At 51.4% G+C, this 23409-nt stretch overlaps 1 protein-coding gene across 2 annotated transcripts in view; it reads right to left on the bottom strand.

Moving 5' to 3' along the window:
- SND1 (staphylococcal nuclease and tudor domain containing 1) overlaps nucleotides 1-23409 on the bottom strand; it is a 392960-nt gene that overhangs the window by 80351 nt on the left and 289200 nt on the right. For both annotated transcript variants that reach the window (XM_047762976.1, XM_047762975.1), the window contains one exon: nucleotides 15321-15430. In XM_047762976.1, the coding sequence (XP_047618932.1) occupies nucleotides 15321-15430 (110 nt within the window). The remainder of the gene's footprint in view (nucleotides 1-15320; nucleotides 15431-23409) is intronic.

Genomic DNA, 23409 nt, shown 5'->3' on the forward strand with positions numbered 1-23409 from the left:
AGCAGGTCTAGGAGCACAGGGTGCTGGGAGGGCAGGAAAAGGCAGCCGGACACCATCCTGTGCTCAGGAGAATGGGACCTCAACACAGTGACTGAGCTCAAGGGTGATCCCAGCTAGGAACTCTGACCACCTCCCCTGGATTCCCTCAGTAAACGAAACAAAGCAAAACCACCCTGCAATCTGCCCTCCTGACTCCCAACACAGGTGCACAGAGGAAAGAAAGAAAAACCTTTGAACTGAGTTAGCGCTCCTTGGCTGTTTCTTTTGGGTTCTTCTGAAGCTCGGTTTTTGGTGTGAAAGACAGTAGCTTTTCTATGATTCACGTGTCAGGAAAAGCAATGGAAAATTCCAGGTGGGTCAGACAGCTGTCCTCCTGCCTCTCTGGCACGCCTTCCCAACCTGTGTGCTGTTCTCTCAGCATCCTTGTCGAGAAAGAGTCTTCTTTACAGAACACCGAGGCCCCGGATAACTTCCTCCTGACTTAGCTTCTTATTTCTTCCTCACGAAAATAATAGAGCGTTGAGAACACACAAGTTTACCTCTTCTGTCCCGCAGTCACATTCGCCCGACTCCCTTTTACAGGCCACCAATGTCACAGTCTCCAGGTATTACTCGTGCTGCACGGCGGGGGCGCAGGTGAGAACAGTACAAGGGGACCGCGGAGAAGGCGGGTCTCCTGGGGATTCCGGTGTGAACGCGCCCAGTGATGACCTCCTTCCCGCCTTGGTCCCCCCAACCACTGTGAACCCTTTGGGCCGGACAGTACAATAGCTAGAGGCCCTGCAGCTATAAAATGTGCCATTTCAGTATTCTGAGGGCGGTACGCTCAAGTCCTTGGAAGCTGATGGGTCATTCTTATTTCTATTTCCAATTCGTTTTTTTTTTTTTTTTTTGCACTCAGTGCTCTAAGGAGAAATGTAGATTTCTACTCCAAATTCCTCTAACAAAGGAAGAGCTCTATTTTAGATTCTTTGACAGGAAGTGTTTTTTTACTGAGTTCCCCATGTTTTATTTGCTTTGCCTTCTTCCGTCTTTGTCTAAGGAAGTTTTTAAAAGACCAGGAATGCTTGCTATACTCAGGCGTAGGACTGAGGCTGTCCTGGCAGGAGGAAGAAGAGGGTGCCCGTGTCGGGCCCCGGTGAGCAGGACTATGTGCCATCTGCCATGCTCATTGCCTCGTCTCCAAATCCGGCCCGTTCTGTAGTTTGCTGCAAACGTTAGGAGCTGAGCCACTAGCACTTCCCACCCACGGCAAACCCTGAACCCTTTGTATGCTGGCTGCCAAGACGCTCTGAAAGCGGGGGGCCACTTTCCAGCTTAGGAGAAAAACCCATGCGCAAGTAGAAACAGGTCCTTCTCTTCCTTCCTCTCCTCATCCCCAGCCATTGTGAAAGCTTTAGACCGAAAGGGAGGGAGACCCTGTCCATCGCAGCCGAGGAAGGTGATGGAATTGTCCGAGACTTCCCTCGCCCCATCTATGCAGGCCAGGATGGTTATTAATGATCCATAGGAAAAGAACAATGGTCCTGCTGGCGGCTTCGCATGTAATTAACCAGCTTCACAGAGAGCTGGCTGCCTGCTCAGGTCTGGCACCTGCAGACCGCAGAGCTACCTGACACAGCAGCACTAGGTTTCTAGCAAAATCTCCCTACTGGGACAGGAGCATCCAGAAGAGTGACCTCAACCCACTGGGCAGTCACTCAGGATGCATGACGGCAGTGGCAGTGCTCCTCTGGAGAAGCCTGGCCCTGTGCTGGGCCCTGACATGAAAGATTGCAAGCTGCCTGATGGCAGCTGCAACCCCTGGGAGGTGCCTGGTCGGGTGAGCGGCTCCACCTGCTGGGTGGCAGGGGTCACGGAGCAGGGGCAGCCTCTGGGGAGCCCCTCAAACACTTGCTGCCTCCCCAGCCAAAACTCGAGAGACTGGAGGGTCTGGAACTGGCTTGTGCTGTGGAGGGGCTGAGAGGGCTGAACGACCCTGCTGGGCAGGGCGGGCAACAGGTGCTTCCATGGAAGGGTATGTGCTAAAGGATCGACAAATTTAAACTAGGGTGCAGAGAGAGAAGACAGGCTGGGCTGGCCAAGTGTTGCCTTCGTGGTCAGGGCCAACTCTTTTGAGTGCCTCAGGGTTCAGAGATCCTTGGGGGTCCCACCAGGTGAGTGACATCGTAAGTATATGCCAATCGGCATGAAGGTTTAAGAACTCTTCAGTGCACAGTGCCTGAAATGTTGATGAAGGGGCCCCATCACCCTTCCCAAGTGAGAGTCAGAGGGTGTTACCCCCACCCCCACACACCCCTTTCTGAGTGTTTTTCTGAAGAACTATCTCCATGCTTTACGCCCTGATGGAAAGAGAGCCCTCCTAAGTGCGACCACCTTCCCTCCCCAGCTCTCCAGGGTGACGGACCTCTGCTCCTACAGCAAAGACAGCCAGTTCACAGGGGTCTTGGGCTTTTCACTCAGCACACTCAGTTTACACGCCGTAGAAAAATGAGTAACAAAACCAGACTGTGCCCTTCAGAAAAACGGGGAGGGTGGCGTTGGGGGAGGGCAGCGTTGAGGGAGGCAGCAACATGCGTCCATCACGCTGCCTCTCGAGTTTTTAGCGCCTTTGGCCAACCTCTCAAAGCCACAGACTCCAAGCACAGGCTCCAGTCTTTTCCTGTCATTACCTGCAGTCTCCCTCCCACCCAGCTTTGGTTACAGGAGCTGAACCTAGGGCTTCTTTCATTCCTGTTACAGCAGCCTGGGAACAAAGGGTAACCCAGAGGCAGACCAGCAAAGTAACAGGTAGAGGGAGAGGTCACTGGTGGATTGGTAGGAAACGGATAGCTCATGATAAATGAATTGGGACCGCCTGCCATTTTTCCTTGCCGCCACTCTAATCAATAAGGGAAAAGGTGAATTGCTATTGATCCTTTCAACACCTCCCAACGATATTGTACAAATGACGGAGACACGGGAAGGGTAAAGGCGTGAGAGAGGAAGGACAGATGGAAGGAGTTGGGCGGTGCGAGAACTCAGCACCTCCCTAGGGTGGTCTTCCTGTCCTGGGGGGTTAGGGAGGCTTGAGGCACGGGCGAAGGTGTCAGAGGAGCCCCTCCTCAGCCCCTGCAGGGCTGCCGTGAAGCACGGCCTCACGGCTCCCTCTGCACTGCACGTGCTCGGTCGGCCTCGTCAGGGCTCGTGAAGCCATGTGCCTCCTCCTGATGTGTGTCAAGAGGTGCTGCAGAGCCCAAGGCCTCAGGAATGTCTGACATTGCCATTCTTTGGTGGTGCTTGGCTGGGCTATCTCAACAACTGACTAAAATTCTGCATGCAGAAGCAAGGATCGAATAGTTCAAGAGTAATTTCTAGCTTCACTGTATCCACCCCACGCCCGGGACAACTGGCAAAAAGAATCAGACAAGCAGCAGATAAAAGTGAAATTATCTTGTGTCATCCTTGGTAATGACCACGAAGATGGCTTCTGCGGTTCAAGCTTGACCTTTGAAACACTCTGGGCTGAAAGACACGTCCACGAGTCAACAAGAGCAGAAGGTGAGAGGCAGGATCCGAACCCTAGGACCATACGCAGACAGGCGTGATGACTGTGTGTGTAAATACAGTCTTCCCGGCGAACCAGGAAACGGGACACAGTTATCACAGACGGGCACGTGAACCCCTAATAGGAAGGCACCCATGGACAGTCTGATTCCCAGGCTTAGTCCAACCAGTTGGCTTCAAGGAAGACTGAGCACCCGCTTCAGTACTCTGGGACAGCCGCTGCTTAGGGAGTACTGCTTATCAGAACCAAAGTCATGTCAAGAAAGAGGCAATGTGAGAGACAGATGGTACAGCAGAGGGAAAATGGAAATTCGACCCGTCGGTAGCCCTTTGCGGTAACGAAGGGTCAGATGTCAGGGTCCAGGAACAACAGTTCTCTTTCATCAGTTGGGTCTTACTATTCAGATGCAGGTGAGGGAAAAAAACTCTTGGCCAGAGGTCCCTCTCCAGGTCACACAGTGCCCTCAGCTTGCATGTGATTATTTGTTACCTGGGGCCTGGTGACCCCCCTCTCCATAGGTGGGAGTAACTGGGGGCTCTTCAGGAACCTTGCCACTGTGCCTTTGGGCATTCTCCAGGTGGAACAGGGCTGAGTGCTCCCATTTTGCAGATGGTGAAACCAAGGCAGGCCACCAGGTTTCAAATACAAACCAGAAGCCAACCGGAAAAGCCCGTGTGTAAGAGCCCAGAGAGCCCGTCAGGATGCTCCTGGCATTCTCGCTTAAGTGATTCTCCAGAGACAATGACTCAGGGTCTAGTTCTGAAATCAATGACAACACAGCTCGCCAGCCTCTGGACCTGCCTCCCACAAATACCTGAAGGGCCAAAACGTAGAGAGAGCAGAATAAAATGCAAGTTACAAAGCTGCTGATGCCTTTAGAGTGGAAGTGCTGAGCTGAGGAGGAGGAAGTGGTTGAGTGCACCCTAGGCGTTTAGAAACGGCCACGTCTGCAGCCCTGTAAACCGATGAGGGATGAGCTCCGGCCGTCTCCACCAGGCAGACAGAGACCGCCCCACACTCAGGAGCACGCCCGCGGCTGGAAGAGGGCATGAAGATAAGAAACAACTATTTAGCAAACACCAGTATCCTCCTAACAAGGAATCTTCCAATTCCGAAAGTGACCCTATTCTAAAATTACCAAGTGGCAAGTGGCCAGGCCAAAAAATCCATATCCAATCAGTGGTAATGGACTATTTGTTGCATTTCCTCATATAGGGTTGCAGTGTTGCTATAAAATCCTGGGTCAGTAGTTTTAGATTTATTTAACTGGGGAGGTAACAGCATCCCAGCGCTGCCCGCACTGGAGAGCCTGCGAAGTGCAGAGGCACATGCAGGGCTCTGGTAGCGGAAGGAGGGACCTGTTGGTCTCACTTGCGTGATCTTCCACCTCTCGGTCCGCATTCAATACCAAGATCCTTTTTTTGGTGAACATTACATAGAATTCCATTGCATCAAGAGAAGGGAAAGGGAGAAGGAGCAGCTTTACGCTAATTTGGGGAGAAAAATGGTACAGTGAGGCGGCTTCTAATTTGGCTTTTCATTCCTGGCTCAATGGATAGCTTTTGTTCTTGCTGCATGCAGTGTCCCAAAGGATTCACCCTATGGTCCTTTTCTTGTCCCTTTCAATCCTGGCAAACACCTAGATCTTTCTTTAGAGCTCCTGCCTGGTGCTCCACTCTCCTCCGACCCTCCAATTTAACACAGATCACAGATAAACTCATGGCAATCCCAGACTACCGTGGTCATGGTAAGGTGGTAGGTGGTACAGGGACAAAAAAAAAAAAAAAAAAAGAACACTGTTACACCAACAGAGGATGGGGACGTGTGGACCAGCCAGGATCTGACAAGTCATCCCTGTAGCCCTCATTCTCAAGTCCCAGTGACACTGGGAAATGAGCAAGGTCACAATCCAGTGTAAACAGAGAGAAGGCCTGGGAAAACCCTGGATGTTGGCAGATCCTCCTCCAAACAGCTCGCGGCAATGGGAGTGCATGGTCCAGACCTTCACACCATTTCTCAGATGTCCATGTGGTACGTGTGGAGTCCTGGCTTCCCCTTCCTTGGTGGCAGATGGCTCACCTATGGTCCAAAGTCAAGTCTAGAAGAGGCTCTGTGAGTAGGTTCAGGGCTTCTTGGCATTAGTTTTTCCACTGACGGTGACACTGCCCAGAAAGCAGCTGTCCTAATGAGCAGGAGGCTGCAGAAGCAGCAGCAGCAGAGACCCTAACCCCTGATTCTACTTAGATGCTCCCAACACACATGCCTGCACCCACCCACCCTGCCTACTCCGGGTATGGTGATTTGTCCTCAGTGAAGTTTCAATCCTAGATTTTAGCTCAACTCCAAGAGAATTTTCATTTCATAGTAAAAATGATGCTGTGCGCTGTCGCTGTTTACTGTCTGCCAGGGCACCAGTGCTGGGCACCTTTATATATACATTATTTCCATAACTACCCAATAGAGAAGGCGCCCTACCGTCGGTATAGGTGAGGCAATTGGGTTTAGCAGGACGGCTGCTCTGCACAACCCCAGGGGCGCCATTCGTATCGAATTCTCTTATGCGCCGAGACTGCCCTGGTTTCAGAGAGGCTAAGGACCAGGTCCAAGGTCACCCCGTCGATGGTGGAGCTGGAGGGAGAACCCAGGTCTGACTCTGCACATGTTACTAACAGAGTGTTTGTTAGTGGCCAGGAAGGGAAAGACGTCCTTGAATGATCTGGAGAAGGGTCTGAGGACAAGCTCAGCCTTGCTGGATACGTGAGGCAGGTTGTTCAGACCAGGTGAGGTGATCTCTGCTGTCCATTCTCAAGCTTTGCTCATAACCTGATTTCACACACCACTACCTTTCACGACAGACCATTGGTCACTTTCATTTTCAGAATCCACTTAAGTTCAGCTGACCAGAAACTGTCACGGGTGGAGCGGCAAGTGGGAAGTTCATCAATAAAGCCGGGTTTGGAACCCAGAGGGTCTTGTTCGGTTCCTGGCGCCAGACTCAGGGAGTGGGCATGCTACTGCCAAGAAGAGGGCAGGGTTAAGGTTGCTTCACCCGCCAGAAGAGTCACACCTGTGTCCTTGGGGGAGTCACATGAGAAACCCCAGCATGTTAGTATTACCTGGAGAGCAAATGCAACCTGCTTACTCTTGGCCGGCAGCTCAGGAAGCCCTGCTACTGTGTATTAAAGATCTGTGTTCTAAGATGCTATCAGCTGAATTATATGATTCCAAGGGGAAATCAGTGACATTCCAGGCAGTGGGTTATGTCTGGGAAGAGTCAGGACAAACAGAATAGGGAGGCATGAGGCCTCAAGACCCCCAAACATGCCGGCCTGAAAGCTCACACTCGAGTGTACATGGGAGTGGGCTGGGGGTTGGGGTTTGGTGTGAAGCATTTCTGGAAGCATAGTGAGCAAGTTTGTATGAGGCTGTCTTGTGTGTGATAAGTAAAATATGATCTGCTAGTAAGAAGATATTAATGAAACAGAACTGTTTTCCAAATTAGGCTTCCAGAAAGAAGTGGACAGACTTCATAAGGGATTCCACCTGAAAAACAGCAATTCCAAGTCCCTTCTCTTCAGCCCTTTGTCATTATATTAAGAATGTGAGCCCCGACCCCCTTTCAAAGAGAACCCCAACTAAAGCCTAAGACGCAGTGGATACCCAGGATGACTGAAGTGGTGAGAGAAATCTAAATAAAAATAAATGGCCCCCAGCTCACCAGGCACCTTTACCTCGGCAGAGTCTAGCAGTCTCTCACCTCCTGATAGCAATTCTCCATTTGTTCCAGGTCACGGTGCTACAGGGGGTAGACCAGGAGGCTGAACGTGCCTGGCCATAGCCGTCTTCCACAGGGATGGCTCATAAAGAACATCGCTTTATGTCAGACAGGCAGATAGTATCGAATGCCACGGGTGGCAGGGATTGTGCTTAGCAAGGCTCTGTTTGAAGGCTTTTCATGACCTTAACGTTTGTAGTGGTAATCTCTCAGTGAACCGGTCAATGCATTCTTCAACGGCAATCACTAGCCTCACTTCCAGGCCTCAAGTTAGATAAGGTTCAGACTAAGTACTGTGCACCCTTCTAGCGGAAAGGTGCAAGAGGAAGTCTCTCATATCCTTACTGAAATTATAAAGTCTCATTATAATTAATTATAAATTCTCATTATAACAATGAGATGTGAGCCTTTCAATCTTTACTCTGGGAGTGACGTGGGTTAGCACTAAAGGTGGGAGGGAAAAATCAGAAGCACTGCCAAGGCTTCTACTTGTGGAGGAAATGGAATTTACCAAGTCTAGAGACTACCTCTCTAATTTTTCTTGTACTGGAAGGAGTATTAAAAAAGACCAAGTTAAACTGGCAGAGAAAACACGAAAGCCTCTAGAGGAAGAGTTTACAATAGTTAGGAGCCATTCTCCGGGGAAAGGAAGAATCCCTCTGCTGAAAAGGATTCTCTTCCCCGAGGTAGAATTACATCCTTGAGACCTTCCTCTACATCCCAAAGAGGCCGAATCTCTGGTGGACCTAAACCCTCTTCTGCCCCTGGTCCCAACAGCCAGCCTGGGATGTGAACACCAGCCTCTGGATGGCAGTGGGGCCTTCTCAGGCCTATACCAGTCAGGCTCTATGACATAACTACAGGTAACAGGATCCCGGCCAAGCCAATGAGGAATTAGGCCCAGCAGCTATTTCGGAAGAATGGATGCAATGCTATGCTTGACTAGCTATGAAAGTTCCAAACAGAAGAATAGGGAAACAGACAAGAGCCAGCTGAGCCGGCAGCTTTGCAGAGAGGAATCCCACCGGAGCCAGCACACCGCTAGCTCCTCTCAGCGCATGCTGCTGAGCTGGCTTGGGGAAGGCTCCCAGGGAATGGTCCCAAGGAGTGTCAAAGACGACAGGGGAGACCCACTAGCCAGAGGAAGGGGACAAAAAAGGGCCATGTGACATTCTTCGCTGTGACCTCACCTCTTCTCATTTTGATGCCATTTTCATCTAGGGGCTAGAATGGGAATTAAGGGTGCTCCTTCTAGAGGTTCCAGAGAGACTTGGCAAGGGCCAGGAGCCCAGAAATAAAGGGGCTGTGAGTGGGCAGAGAATAGCCTGCTATCACATGGCGTGTCTAGAACACTGAAGAGGAATTTGAACTTCACAGTGACTCCTCAGCTCATTTAATAGTTAGATCAACAAAAACAGAGGATGGAAAACAAGCAGGGAGGGAGAGAGACAAGGGGCCTGTATCAGGAAAGCGGTGAAGGGACACTAATGCTTTCTGTTTGAACGCTGGCATTTTTTCAGGACACTCACACACCTTTACGGCCTTGCCTTTAGAGATCCTATCGGGGCCGATGCGGAGCCCCAGGGAGGGCGGGGCCTCACAGTGAGCACTCGGGCAGGTCTGGGTGACTGACTTTTCCCATGAGAATTCCTCAACGAGCCGCTGTGTGTCCAACGTCAGCACGCCAGAGACTCCCTGCCACAAATGCGGCAGCCTTCCCAGGGGGCTACAGCAGACAGCCAAAGAACAGGCCATCTCCCCAGCCTTTAGAATGAGGTCATGGGATTGGGTTAGTTGACTTAATAAACTCTCTCTCTACTGAGTGTCTCTTATACACTAGGCAAAATACAGAGACCACAGAGACCCAAGCCTGGTTCCTCTCTCTGAGGAGCTGACAATCTAATGAGGAGACGAACTCAGCGCGGGCCAGTACAAGACAGACGCTTTGGGGGCTGAAGGAGGGCCATCTCACCCAGCCTCAGAGACCCAGGGCGGGCTTCCTAGAGAAGGAGCTGGATCTTGAAGGCCAAGGGCGAAGGTGCTGCGTGGGAGCTTGAGCTGCCCGGAGGGATGGGAGGGCATGTTGGCGTGGGGAACCCAGAGTGTGAGGTCAGTTCTGAGGAGGTGTGGATTATGAAACGAGGGCTGGGGCCATGACGCTGAGAGGCCATCAAGGATCTATGTCAGCTAAGGAGACGGAACTTTATCCCAGAGGCAACGGGCAGTTACACATTTATAAACAATGCACTTCCAGTGGTCTTTTAAAAAGATGAGAAATGGCGATGTGGATGATCAAACTGAAAGGAAGCAAAACAGGCTGAGAGGAATCATTACATAAAAAGCAAGGGCTGCAAAGGCCAGGCAACAGATGAGGCAAGAATCAGGCCATCACAAGATCTAAGGTCTTTGACGAGGACAGGCGCAGCCTCAGCAATGCCTAGGATCTCCCTGTGGCCTCGAGAGCATCTAGAAGCAGACTCAGTGGCTCCTGACCACGCAGGCAGTGTTGGATCTCCGGCAAGATCTTTTACGAATTCATTAGCCCCAGACATTTGAGGGTTGAGAAATCTAAAATATGGCGAAAAAGAACGACCACTTTCTAATAGCACAACTGGCGAAGTTTTGGGGGAAAAAGCACCAGACAGGGAACGCAGACGTTTGAGTCCTCTTATCTGTCCTACAACGAGCTTTGTGAATAGAGGTGGTTTACTTTGCACCCTAGTTTCCAGAACTGTAAAACCAGGGATGGTATTTTTCTTAGAGGTTTGCCATGAGATTAAAACAAAATACTGTACATGAAAGTGCTTTTACGCTAGAAAATGCTACACATAAGATGAAAGTTCCATCACAATTAAGACAGAAAGTCTTTACTTGAGCCCCCCCTTCAAAGAAAATAGCCTTAAATGGAAAACAGATTGAAAGACCACGGGTGGGTGATGACCTGTCAGGAGTGTGTGGGGAGGGGAGAGGAGCTTTAGCCCCCGAAGCGCCGTAACACCTCGCGGGAGAAGAGAGCTGGTTGGAGCGCTGGCTCTACCGCCTTCCCTCTGTCCTGGGCAGCGGCAGAGATAATCTAGAACAGGATATCTTTGTGCAAATAAATGCACCGTTGCCGGACAGCGGCTTGCTTCTCCAGCAGGTTATTATTCCCAGCTCAGCAAGGGTTCCCAGGGGCCGTGGCACCGACAGAGAGGCGGAGAGCAGTGGGTGTCCGCCACCCCAGTGGATTTCCTCGAGGCTGTCCTCACTGCTTTAATCCAGAGATAGAACTCGGCTACTGTTCCTCCCCCCTCGTGTCTTGACAGGGAAGGGGCCCGCAGAGCTGCCATGGGAAGGGTCAGAGGGCGTGTGCCACAGGGCTTTGGGGAAAAGACAAAGGGCGTGGGGAAAAACAGAATTAGATCAAGTGAACCGCTTAGACCGGTTTAGCTTTTTCAGACAAGGTGAGGCACGCTTGCTGCTAAAACAAAGGGGAAGGAACCACTTTCCTTTCGGAATTCTTTCCCAGAGAACCCCCCCCCCAAATTTACACCAGTATTCACCGCTGAGCCTGTATTTCTCTGAAACATAAATACTTGTTCTTCAAACAGCAACAGCTGCTTGTGATGCTTTCATGCATTTTTGTTTTTTAAAAAAGCAGGGGTAGTGGGAGGGAGGGAGGGAATCCGGGACTGAGTCCTGGCCACTGCAGCCTGCAAAATGAGCTCCCCAGGGGGGACATCCTCCCATTTGAGGCCAGCAGGAAGAAGGGAAATAGGTCAGGGCAGCAGCCGGAGTTTTCGGCTCGCTGTCCAGCACGAGGACGTCATTTTCCAGGCAGCGGCAAAGGGCAGTTTCGCAGCTCTCAGGACAAAGGGGTCATTGAGGAGGGCCTTGGAAATGATCCCTGTTCCTCCATAGAAGCTCCTTCTCCTCCCCCAACCACACTGCCTACAGCCTGGAACAGTGCACTGATCTGATTCATAATACCTCACGCCCCCTCCAAAAACTGTGGGTCGGCAAGTGAGTGTTGGCTAGCTGGCCTTCCGACAGGAAGGTGTGGAGAGATCCCAAACGGCTGGTTTCATCACCGGAAGGGCTTCGAGAGGAAGACATGGCTTGGGATCACGGGTTCAGTGTTTCAGAGAGGAATGCCCAGGCAGGAAGGAACTGCTTTCCCAGAACCAAAGATAACTGGGGTGTGCAAACCTTGGAGTTTGCACTTTCAAGCCCGTTATCTAATGCTGTCTGTCTCTCACCACTACTTCTGGGAAGATGCTAGCCACGGGCACAATTCCCCATCTGGGAAATTACACCAGATCTTCCTGTCCTTGGCAGTGTGGCAGGGAATTGCCTGAAATGAGGCAGGCCAAGGGGGCGTCTGGCAAAGGGGGCGTCATCAAGCACATGGTGTCCAGGGGGACGCAATGATCTCACGTTGTGCTGTTCAGAAGTCACCCAGCTTCAAAGGTGGGGGACACGAGAACCACCTCATTTTCAGGGCTATACCATTTAAACCCAACTCGGCAAAACCCGTATAGTGGGGTCAGCAAACATTTTAGACAAAAAGATAGTCAATATTTTAGGCTTTGCAGACCACACACCCTGATGCAACTGTTCAACTCTGCTACTGTAACATGAAAGGAGCCAGAGCCAGTACTTAAAGAGGTGGGTGTGGCTGTATTTCAATAAAGCTTTATTTATAAACGTGCACTGGGACGGATCTGCCCAGGCCTGCTGTGTACCAACTGCACGAGGCTGGGAAGAACCGCTCAAGTCCTCGGCGAGTTGCTTGGCTGGTTTGGCCTTCAAGGTCACAAAGAGAATCAGGTTAATGACCTGGTGTCTAGCTCACTGTTCTCGCCCTGAAGCTGGCAGCACCACCAGAACACCAGACCAGTGACCTGGCACAGCCCTCCCAGATTCCCGACTCGGAGAAAGGAACGAGAACCCACAGGAACAGGTGGCCGAGGAGAAGGACCATGGAGAAGGATGGAGAAAAAGGATGAGAGGGGGCAAAGGAGATACTCAGGAAAATGAGCTGAGTGACGGCCAGAGATGTCAGGAGCTCTGTCCTGCCCGGTGTCATGCAAAACACATTTCAGGAAATCGGGCCCTCAGGTCTCATCTGAAACACGCGCAGTCTTGTGTGAGGCAGTGCAGCCCCACGTGAGGATGTGGGATGGAGCGTCTTCAGCCAAAGCAGAGGAGGCGGCAGGCAGCAGCACCCGCCCTGTCTACCCAACGCTAAGACAATGCACTTTGTAGACAAGGAGTCACTTTTCAGGGCCAAGCGCCTCGCACCCCAGCTTTCTGTCCGCTCCCAGGAGGGGCTGACCTGGGGGTGGCGTCCGCTACACAGTTACTCCCCTGCCCACATCCTTCCCGAGTCGGTCTCTGGGTTCCTGAGTGCAACCCGATGGACGTATCTCTGCGGGCTCCCACTTGGGGCCCAGGGGCTGCTGTGAAATCTGTTGTCGCTCCTTTCCTATATGAGGGAGCAGTTTCACAGGAACTGGGAAAAGCAGGCAGGGGGTAGAGAAATCCTGGCCAAAAACATGGTAACTTAAAAAATGTAGGAGTTCCTCTGGGGAGCAGTGGGTTCAGGACCCGGCATTGTCACTGTAGCAGCTCGGGTGGTTGCTGTGGTGTGAGTTCCATCCCTGGCCCAGGAATTTCCACAAGCCACAGGTGTGGCCAAAAAAAGCGAAAACAAATGTCCAGAGGCGGGGTGGGGCAGGGTCAAGGACAACCACACCGTCACATACCTGATGACCTGAGCTAAATGCAAGGGGACAGGTACAAGATAAGAAAATTTACTGACTTCGGCCATCACAGCAGCAGCTCAGCCCCAGAAGACTTCCTGGAGCGGAATCTCATGATGGACGCTGCCCTAAAGGTAAGCGCTGCATGAGGGGGGAGGCTGTGGACCATGCTCAGCCAACCTGGCAACCACAGAGCCCTTTCTCCTCTGGGTGGGAAGGATCACCGCACCCATCAGGCTTTTCTAGATCTTTGGGGTGGGGGTGGGGGGGTGGCTATAACCAACCCCAAACCTCCCTTCTTTCCTGCACTGTTCAGAAGCGTTTCATCCGTCATATGAAGGGATATGCACAGGAGAACAGGCCGTTAGCTGGTTCCTTTGGTCAAAATCCCGAGTTATTCTCAATTTAGGCCACACTCATTTTTCCTCTGGATAAAGACCTTTCCAAACAGTCAGCCCAAGTAATAATCACACAAGCAGCTAAGAAAATGGAGAAAGGTTCTTTATCAAGAGGCCCCACCTTACGGCTATGAGAGACGGGACACTACAGCCAAGAAAGATAAATATCCACTTTGGATTAGACTAGGGATCTGCAAACTCACTTATAAGCCAGGGCATCAAAGAAGAAGGGGACATTGTTTTCTTTAATCTTTTTCAACAATCAAATATCAGCAAACACACAAAGGTGAGGTCGCAATAACTATGCGAGAGCACAAGAGCTTCGGGCCACTCACTCCGTCTAAGCGGTCAGTATTCTCTTTGACCCCTTTGTGCTTTTGGTCACCAGCGGCCAGAAACATAATTGGGAAGAAAAGTGGCTGGGGAAACAAGAGCTGAAAAAGAAAGGGAAAGAAGCTTTGGGGATGCGAAACAATAGGAAGAGGACTCTAGTGAGAAATGAACAGAAGTGGGACAGAGACAGTAAGTGATAAGGATGCTCCCCGCAGGCGTCTTAGGCAGTCCGGTGCGGGGTTTCCTCCCTCAAAGCACAACACACAGCGGCTCCTGTTCCCGCTATGAAGTCGCTAAGTCATGACCATGAGTGAAACTCACCCGCCTTTTCCAACATGAAACTGCTCTGTGGTTCGATAGCCAAAGGAATGCTACACGGGGCGGGGGGGGGGGGATTCGAACATACCTGCCCCCTTCCTGGGCCACGTCAACAATTTCAACAGCTACTGACAGATAGCAGGAGTGTCTGGACTCTTGAAATACGTCTCGAGCAGGGGGCCCCCTTGAATTAGTAATAATTTCACCCATGGAGGGCAGTTAACAAAAAGGGGAGGACCCCTTGCAGTTCACACAAGGACTGCTTTTTCACAGACACGTGCAGCCGACCACCCACAAAACAGAGGGTGCCGTGAGAGCCTGAGGAGACAGCTAAGGGGGCTCAGCCCCCACCTGCAGTACCTTCGCTAGTGTGTCAAATCATAATGAGATGCTGACACCTATCAACAGCCATGTGCATCGCTGAATACCCCCAAAGACGCCCACACACCTGCTCTCAAGAAGCCACAAAGACCCCCACAATCTTTTTCATTCTGTGTGAATTATGATATTGCCTAAAAGCTGGAGGTACCCTATGGATTTGATTGTTTAAAAAAAAAAAAGGCAAAAGGCAGATCTAAAATCCTAGGCCTGAGCCCAGCACACGCCCCCACTGTTCCTTTTTTGTGCCCACCGAGCAGGATGAGTGACTGGCATACTCCTGCAAAGAAGACGGATCTGTTGACTATGATTTGATAAAAATTAGCAGGTAGACGACGGGCACCATGGCAGCTGAGCAGCCGAACTCCTGCCTGTGAGAGCCAGCCCAACAGGCAGAAAGAGAAATACAATTAAATTAAGTCAGAAAACCCGCTACAGAAAATGCAATTACTCAAAGATACAAATAAATGTTCAAAGAAAATTGGCCCCTGACAGGGTTAGTCAAGCTTCTAAATCCAGCTGGAGGCAGGCCGCTCAGGCTAATTCACCAAGGAGGAGATGGCAAAGCCGTGAGCTCTCCGCCTGAGGATCCTGGCAGGGCCGGCCTGGCATTCACCACGAACCGCGGGGCACCAGTGGGGAGGAGGCGTTGGAGCGCGGCTGGCCAGTGACGCCGGGCTCAAGGAACAGGGTGTGGGCAGACCCAGAATGGATCACGGACGGGGAAGGCGACAGACTGATCTCCGACACGGCAGAAACACATGGGACTTAGGGAGCCCCATCTTCTCCCTCCTCCTCTGCCAAGAAGCAGCGGGAAGGTGGCCTACCTCTCGCTGCAGCACCAGTTCCTTGGTGAAGAGCGTTGCTTCCTCGCTGAAGGGCTCTCCCTCCTGCACCAAGCCTGGGAGGTTTCGGGCTCCTCTGGGGCATTCGATGCCTGTGTCAGGAGAAAAGAAGAGTTTGCCATGAAAAGGGGCCCACGTGGCCTGGTGTACAGCAAGGATGGTCCCCTGCACTGCCAACGACCCAGGCATGAGATGAGAACGCCATCACGGAGGCAGGGCCGAGGTCGCGGTGGAAGAGGGGGATTTAGTTCGCCCGAGGTCAGGAAAATGAACAGGATCGCGGCAGCCGTGACGGGGCGGGCATCTCAGTCCTGCCGCAGGGGGTTATGGGGCAATGCAGGGAGATCCAAAGAAGGTACGCAGGAGGCGCCCCTTCCACGCCCGCCAAGACGTGGGATGGCTCTTCATCTCCTATCCTCCCTCCTCACAGCCCTGTAGTCTCCCTGCTTTAACCACAGCTCACAGAAGCGGCCCCTTCACCAATCACACGGCTAGCCCCAGCCACTCTGCCTCCGGAGAGCCGGCGCAGCTGACTCCTAGACACCTTGGCTTTACTATCTGACCTCCGCATCCAGTTCCAGAGTGTGCGCTCGGTGTCATTTTCCTCTTCAAATGGTACACCCCCCCTCCGTCTTCGGGCTGTATTTGGGACAAGAGCACCAGCGGTTTTTCATTCAGAATGAGACGCAGAAAAAACAAAACAAAACCAACAGAATATTGATGAAGTTTTGCGTGGCTGGAGCCACAAAGACCTGGATTCACATCTTATCACTTGTTAGATTTGTGACCTTGGCCAAGCCACCGAGCGCCTTCAAAGCCTCCACTGTCCTATCTGTAAAACCTACTTCGCATGGCTGTTGGGTGAATTAGGGGAGATTATTAAGTAAAATATTTAGTACCATGCCTGACATATGGAAAGGTTCCATACATTTTAGCTCTGATTACTTTATCATTATTATCATTAACACTATTAGCAATTACCCACACTCAAAAGCTCAGACACCTTTCATTCCCCATACTAGCCTGTAAGATTCCTGAGGACAAAATCTCACCTTTGCATCCCTATGTAGCTAAGGACAGTATTTCTTGCAGCATAGGTGCTCACTAACCGATGCAGCCTGCCTTTCTTTCTCTCTCTGATTCAGTCATTCGTTTTGCAAATATTTATCACCAACAGTGGTCACCTGTGACAGGCCAGGACACGTCACATTTTGACGTCTGAGTTAGACTTGGAAGTATTTCCAAAAAATCCATAATGCGGCTGTAATTATGAAGCCAACACTGCAACTAGGCTAGAGACATAGGAAAAGAAAACAATCAAAATATAGGGGAGAGGAGTTCTCTTGGGGCACAGTGGGTTAAAGATCCAGCCTTGTCACTGCAGCCTCTTGGGTGGCTGCTCCTGGTCCAGAACTTTTTCTGTATGCTGAGGGGGCGGCCAAAAACCAAACTATATATATGTATAAAGATGATATGAGGATGCACTTCACGCCTACATCTGAGGTCCCTGCGGGTCTCTCCTGCTGCAACACGGCAGGGTTTGCCCAGGAAGACAGGATGGTAGGGAGTCTGGGAGTCTTGAGAGAAGAGGGGCTGCCACTGCTGGGACAGAAGGTACATTCCTTATGGATGAAGCCAGGTGGCTGCTCTTGTTTCTGGCCACAGCACAGATTCAAGGTCATAAGGCTCAGAGGAAAGGTCATAGTTTATAACCCGGGTTTTCAGAAGCTCAAGAACAGAGCTTTCTCTCCAAGCCACCAGGCCTCAAAAAAGCAACACATGACATGAAACAGATTGCTGGACAGGGAGCACAGTGCCGGAGAGAAGCTGCAGCAGGGGAGCAGCTGGAGCTGGTGGCCAGGGCTCTTCTCCCGCCCACGCAAAGATGGCATGGCAAAGGCCGTACCTGAGAGTCACGTGGGCAAGATCACTGGGCTGCCTCCCTCCCTCCCACATCTCAGGGCCAGGCAGTGAGGGAGAAGTGGAACTCATTTTCCAGAAAGGCATCAATAAATTCACGGAGTCAAAAAGCCTGAGATTAACCTTGAAAGGAGAGATGCGGGCTCGAGTGAAAATGAAAGAGCCCTTGATTTTTACAACGTTAACAGCCAAAGAAAGCTTTCATTTTATTTTATTTTTTTTATCTTTGTAGGGCTGTACCTGCGGCATTTGGAGGCTCCCAGGCTAGGGGTCGAATCAGAGCTGCAGCTGCTGGCCTACACCACAGCCACGCCAGATCTGAGCCACGTCTGCGACCTACACCACAGCTCATGGCAACACTGGATCCTTAACTTACTGAGGGAGGCCAGGGATCGAACCCGTATCCTCAAGGATAGTTGGGTTGGTTACTGCTGAGCCACAATGGGAACTCAGTGGTTCTCAAACTTTCAGTGATTATTATGATACCTCCACTTCTGTAGGGGTCATGCAGATACCCCTGTGACAGCTTCCACACGTGACCACATGTGCTGCCCTCTGTCTCCCTATTTCATGAAGAGTTATGACATGTCATAACTGGAGCTCTCTGGTGTGGCATGGCCACGGTGTGGAGAACCCTGGGATGAGATGGAGGTGTGGAGAGAGAAGGCCAGCAGGGAAGAGCAGGCCCTGCGGCCCTCTTGGAGAGTTCAAGGGTCACGCTTATTTTTCGAGTGCTTATTTCCAGCTTTGGGACTTGCTTTGGTGCTCCCAAGGGATCAAGAAATATGCTGTCCACTAACAGAGAGGAAGTCAAACAAGGTAACATCGGAGTGCCAGAAGGACCGAAAAGGCCACTGGAGCAGGGGACAGGCACGTGCTGTCAGCAGCTCTTTCCCAAGAGCCTGGCCCACGCTGCACCTGACTCCACTGCGGGACTGGGCTGGTGTCGCCAGTGTGACGCTCTGTTACCAAGACAAGAGGCTAAAGAAAGCAGAAGAAGGAAAAGAGTGAGCCCTGGAGGCTGCAGGCCGGGCAGGCAAGCCAGCCCACAGGCAGCAAAGGGGGGAGCTCAGGACTGGAAGCAGGAGGCCAGGCAAGGGAGCGCCTCCAATTCTGGCGGGGCGGGGCGGCGGCGTGTATGACCGCCAAGCACTGTCTTTTCCAATAACACCCCGGCACAGCGCTGCTACAGCTCAGGACATGCCGAGTCTACTGGGCTTCAAAGGCCACCCATGCAGGGTGACTGCCACACGTACCTCTGACACTGACAAGCCATTCAAAAACCAGAAAAACCTTTGTGAAAACGAACAAACAAACGAAAAAACCCACCCAACCATTCTTGAACATTTCCTTCCCTATCACAGTGGGGGTGTGTGTCAGAATGATGACAGAGGGCCCCTCCCCACCCCCAGTGGGGGCCTTCCCAGCTGATCTGTACCGAGGGCAGACACATGAGAGGCAGGCAAGACGCGCGTCCTCCCTCCGCTCCCTAGGCTCCCCGACCTCCTTAAAAAGCCCTACTGACCGACTGGCCCGTAGGGAAAAAGTCACTATTTGTCGCACTTTTTCTCTGCTTTCTGGGGTATAATGGTTGACCAAGATCACTGAAAAACAAAAGAGAGGATCTGCCTGATCTTATATGGCGTAGAGAGAAAAATTCATCACCAGCTGTCAGCATGTCATTTCTGTTTTCACTCTGCTGCTGACAAAGTACAAAACCTCCTGGGCCCCCAAGGTCTGTCTGTAAAGTGAAGGCGCTCCAAATTCTCTACCGTCTGGGTTATGCCCCTTTGAGAGTTCCCACCCAAGGTCGGACTCCTGGAATATCGGGTGCTCCCTTTCAAGTGCAAAATGCTGGGCTATAAGAAATGCTGTTAAAAAGAAATGATACATTTAGAGACCCTGACTAACCAGGTCAATTAACACAAACACTTCGGAAAGTCGGCTTTGGAACAAGAAGCACAAATTCTTGTTAATGATACAATAATGGCTCTATGAGAGATTCTATCGACGGCCATGTGAGAGAGTCAGGTACCGCTCCGAATGTCGTACACGGTGTGTGGAGTTTTATGATAATTAAGCCTCTGGGCTCAGAGTGTGGTGGCTTTTTCCTTTATTGAGAGTGAGAGGCAAGGGTGGCCAACCAGCCTCGGCTAGCTTGGGAGCTTCCCAAAGGCACACAGTGCAGCCAACACGGGACCAGGCCTTGGCTGCAGGAGACACACGCCTATGGGGAACAGTAACCAGTGGGAAGGACTGGGGGATGGGGCTTCTTGCTTGCCCACTGGGCGCTTGTTGCTACGACGGACACTACAGAGGGGAGGACAGAGGCGGCGTGTGGACCTCCTCTTAGCCATCTGCTGACTTTAGGATACTTGAAAATCCCCCGGGCAGACCGTTCCTCCCTCCGCCTCACAAGTATCAGTGCCCACTCCGGGCGAGGCCCTGGGTTGGCAGGTTAAAACGCAGACTCTGTACTCATGAAGCTTCATTACCGGCTCAAGGGCGGTATTTTCTGCTGCCGTTGTACGAAGTACGCTATTGGTGGGGAATTCAGCTGTCTCTAGGGTGCAGAATCCTGAGAATTCACATGCGATAACTGGATTATGTCAGGCGGATGCATCTGTGTCCAGGAGACGGCCGGGAGGCTGTGCCGGCCAAGTCAATCACGGGCCTCCCACTGCCCGTCCCTCGAGGAGGGTCAGCCTCAGGCGGCTGTGTTTTCCAGCACATGACCCAGGCTTCTGTCCTCTCCCCTGATCAAAAGCTGGGGACAGAGGTCACAGCAGAAGGTGAGAAATGAGGGAGGGGAGACGTGCTACTGCACCCGATTCAAGGATAACCAAGTCATGGCCAGGCTGGCTGAGGGAAAAAAGCTCTGTCTAAAGAGAAATGGAAGCTAAGAGATGAGAAAGATTCTTTCTGGAATGTGAAGTGGACGGTGTGCAGAACGGTGGCCCATCGGGAGCAGGGGGTAAGGCGGGCGGACGCGGGCGCATCACTAACACGGGAGATGGCAGCGAAGTCCTCGGATCCACTGCAGCCCCACAGCCACCCGCTGCTGAGATCTGACCTTACCTTGGATCCCGGCTACGAGTTTCACAGATACTCCCATAATCTGCTCTCTCCCCTCACTGCTACCATGAGCAAGGCTGCCTGAGAATCTGGTATTTCCAACCCCAATAAAACTCAATCTAACTTGTTCTTACGGTGGGGACTGTGTCTTATTCAGATCTTATTCTCAGTAGCATCCCATACACTGCCCAGCACACAGCGACTTTGCAGATTCTAAACAAATGGTGAATGGCTGTTTGTGAAAAATGCTTCTGGAAAAGAAGGACACACACAGAGAAGGACACACCAGGAAAGGGGCCGATGGCATCCCCCTGGTGACCCAACACTTCGAGGATGGAAAAGGCGTTCCGCCCCCCTGTCCTGGACCTGTCACACCTGGGAACTGCAATTTAAAGACAGAGAGGAAGTGGGCCGCACGGACCCGTGAGACCCGAAGTCGGAGCACTGAGATCGTGTAAAACAATTCCCGCCCATGACCCCATGTCCGGCTCCAGGAAGCCACGCAGCCGCACGGAAGGGCGGAGAACTGGAGCAGATGCTGGAGAGCGCGGGAGAAGATGACTCAGGGGCGGGGAGGCCTGCCATGAAAGGGAAGATAAAAGGTGCTAAATCTGTACAGCTCGGCTAAGCGGTGACTAAGAGGGTGACACGATAACAATCCGCAAATATTTGAAAGGTGTAAACACGAAAAGGAGGGAAAACGCTTAGCCTGAGAACAGAGGGTGTAATTATTAGGGGAAAGAAAATCTGGATGAAATATCGGAAAAACTTAGTGTGGGCATGACTACGAGGTTATAAATAAGTTTCCCAATGGAAATGAAAAGGCAATTACTCGATCCTAAAGCTGAAAGGTGGCCACGAAGCCCATCCCTCCGCTTCTGTGAAAGCAGCCCAGACCAGGGAACTGTGGTTTCATTTTCTAAATTTAGGGAGAGAGATTTTAAATCTTCTTAAATAATATTCAAACCAAGTTACCTTCACTTTCAATAAGCTCCCTGAAATTCTACCGCAAATTTTGATGATCAAACAAACCACAGAGGAGACAAAAAGGCAGTTCTGCTGGGGCTCTCAGAACAAAAACAGTGCTCATCTCTGGCATGTGGCACACGCCTGGTTAGCAGAAGAAGTGGAGCCGAGTAGAGCCGGGGGGACAGACAGCTGGGAAAGGGACGGGGGACGAGACTCTCTCATGTCACCGAGCATCTTCATCCCTGGCCTCTAAGACCCCGGGTGGGAAGGCTGTGAGATGCTCTAAGTTTCCCAGAGAGGAAAGCGCGGACACGTCCCCCGTCTTTGTGTACACAATCCCCCAGAGTAAACGTCAAGGGCCGGGCCAGGCCGGGCACAGAAGAACACCGAAATCAGCTTCCTGTCACACTGACTGCGCTCCAATACCTTTGCCCGAGTCCCTGCTGCTGCAGCTGGTCAATTTATAACTCAGACTCTCAGCGGAGATTTTTAGCCCCACATTCAATTAGTTCCATTTCTATACTTTCCCCTGCCATCCTCCCCGCCAGTTAAAACCAAAATTAAAAAAAACCCCACTTCGTAGAGTAAGATGTTTAACTCTGTATGGAGCCAAAGAAAAGGAACACTCCTTTCCTTTCCTCCTCTTTCCCCAAGCATCAAGAACAAAATCCGGGACTCTGAAGCCATCGGCACGAAGCGCAGAGGCTCGGCGGCCATCTGCCTGGTTTTAAGGAACGTGGTTATCACCTGAATCTACATGCAAAGCCAAACCGCTTCACACAGCCGGATCTTAGAAATGGAACACACATCTCACATAGCAAAAAGCTTGCTCTCAGTCCTCTTTCACAAGCTTTAAAGTGGAAATTTTCTGGAGGTCTCAAGCTGCAAATGTCAGTGAGTCAGCTAACAATCGGGATCTGCAAACTGTCCCACTTAGGAGCAGCTGGTCCTACCCGTTCACGTTCCTAAAATGGCCCGAAGAGCATGGCGAATGGTAGACAGTTGGTTCCTCCTAGGAGTTAAGTTCTACATGGTAGAGGGCTTCAATTTGTATCAAAAGGGTCAGAAATGAAACAAGGATTCTGCATCGTCTCAAATTCTTTACACTCTCCCTTGTTCTCTGAACCGCTATTTTGTTACCTCGGGGGAGGTAGCATCTTCTGGGCCAATTTTGGAACATGTCACTGCTAACGCTCTTTCAGGGATGAGAATAAAGGGATAAAAGAAGAATGAAGGAAAATCCTAATTAAAAAGATCCAGCTCCTCAGGTAATTGTAGTCTGGGGAGTCAGAACTGGGCAAAGAGGTAAGGCGGAGGCTGTTTTTAGTTCATGGTTCTGATTGTTTAGGGGAGACTTTTCTTAGGTTGTTCTGATTTGGTGATGTTTGATGCCCCTTCTCAAAGACCAGAAACCAAACTGGGAACAGTGGCAATAAGATCCAGTCTTCACAACGGGCCGGGAACTGCGGCTCCCTTTGAAGAGGAAGGGGTGGAGGGAGGCACCTCCAGAAGGGAGCACAAGTCACAACGGCGGGACCTAGACTAGCAGAGGGCTGACGTCGCAAGTCTCACCTCCAGTTGTTAGCCTGTTGGTGGGATCCCATCCTGCAGTTATTTCTGGTAACTCTACGCCGGTTCTCTCTGGAGTCACAGTATCCGGCCCACGGTGGGCAGATACTCAACAACTATCTGCTGAAGACGATGCCAGAGAGAAGAAAACCTAGACAACTAGATGCAACAAACCTGCCATAACCATGTCCTCTTCCAAGTTCGCATACGCATCCTAGTAACACTTGGTGAGTTCATGAGTGAATCGAGTAACTCTGACTTCGGGGCCTTTAAGGAGAGAGAGTGTTAGATGCTAAGTCACTGACCGCTGTCCAAGGAGGAGACAAAGATGGGATGGCTTCAAGGCCTTATACTGGATTGCTGGCCCTCGGTCTGGCACTCCAGGCAGTGCGCAGAACTGGCTTCACCAAGCTTGATTTATCCTTGGCTTTAGACACCCAAGAATCATCCCCCAAAGAGAGAAAAGCTTTTTCAGATGGAGCTGGTGTGGCAGATAACGATCGGGCCTGCATCAGAATAACCTTTTATGAATTCTTCC

The sequence above is a fragment of the Phacochoerus africanus genome, chromosome 16 (genome assembly GCF_016906955.1).
Source record: "Phacochoerus africanus isolate WHEZ1 chromosome 16, ROS_Pafr_v1, whole genome shotgun sequence".
Classification (NCBI taxonomy): Eukaryota; Metazoa; Chordata; class Mammalia; order Artiodactyla; family Suidae; genus Phacochoerus; species Phacochoerus africanus.